This window comes from Fulmarus glacialis, unplaced genomic scaffold, assembly GCF_000690835.1.
Source record: "Fulmarus glacialis isolate BGI_N327 unplaced genomic scaffold, ASM69083v1 scaffold17950, whole genome shotgun sequence".
Taxonomy (NCBI): Eukaryota; Metazoa; Chordata; class Aves; order Procellariiformes; family Procellariidae; genus Fulmarus; species Fulmarus glacialis.
Window position 1 is genome coordinate 2,832 of NW_009187299.1, and position 220 is coordinate 3,051.

General features: G+C 59.1%; 1 protein-coding gene across 1 annotated transcript in view; it reads left to right on the plus strand.

The window, feature by feature from the left end:
• LOC104074556 (calpain-1 catalytic subunit-like) overlaps positions 1-220 on the plus strand; it is a gene marked incomplete at its 3' end in the record, with an annotated part of 2,754 nt that overhangs the window by 2,262 nt on the left and 272 nt on the right. Inside the window, 1 exon segment of the mRNA XM_009574717.1 lies at positions 1-134. This exon segment is cut by the window's left edge and continues 2 nt beyond it. Within this exon segment, the coding sequence (XP_009573012.1) occupies positions 1-134 (134 nt within the window).

Genomic DNA, 220 nt, shown 5'->3' on the forward strand with positions numbered 1-220 from the left:
GCACCTCGGTGGGTTTCGAGTACTTCACCGGCGGCGTAACGGAGTGGTACGACCTGCGCAAGCCCCCCGGGGATCTCTACCAGATCATCCTCAAGGCGCTGGAGCGCGGTTCCCTGCTCGGCTGCTCCATCGACGTGAGGGACCTTTTTTGGGTTAAAAAAGAAGGTTTTGGGGTCCTTTACCCACCGGTTAGAATAAGCGCGGTGTGGCAGGCCGGTAA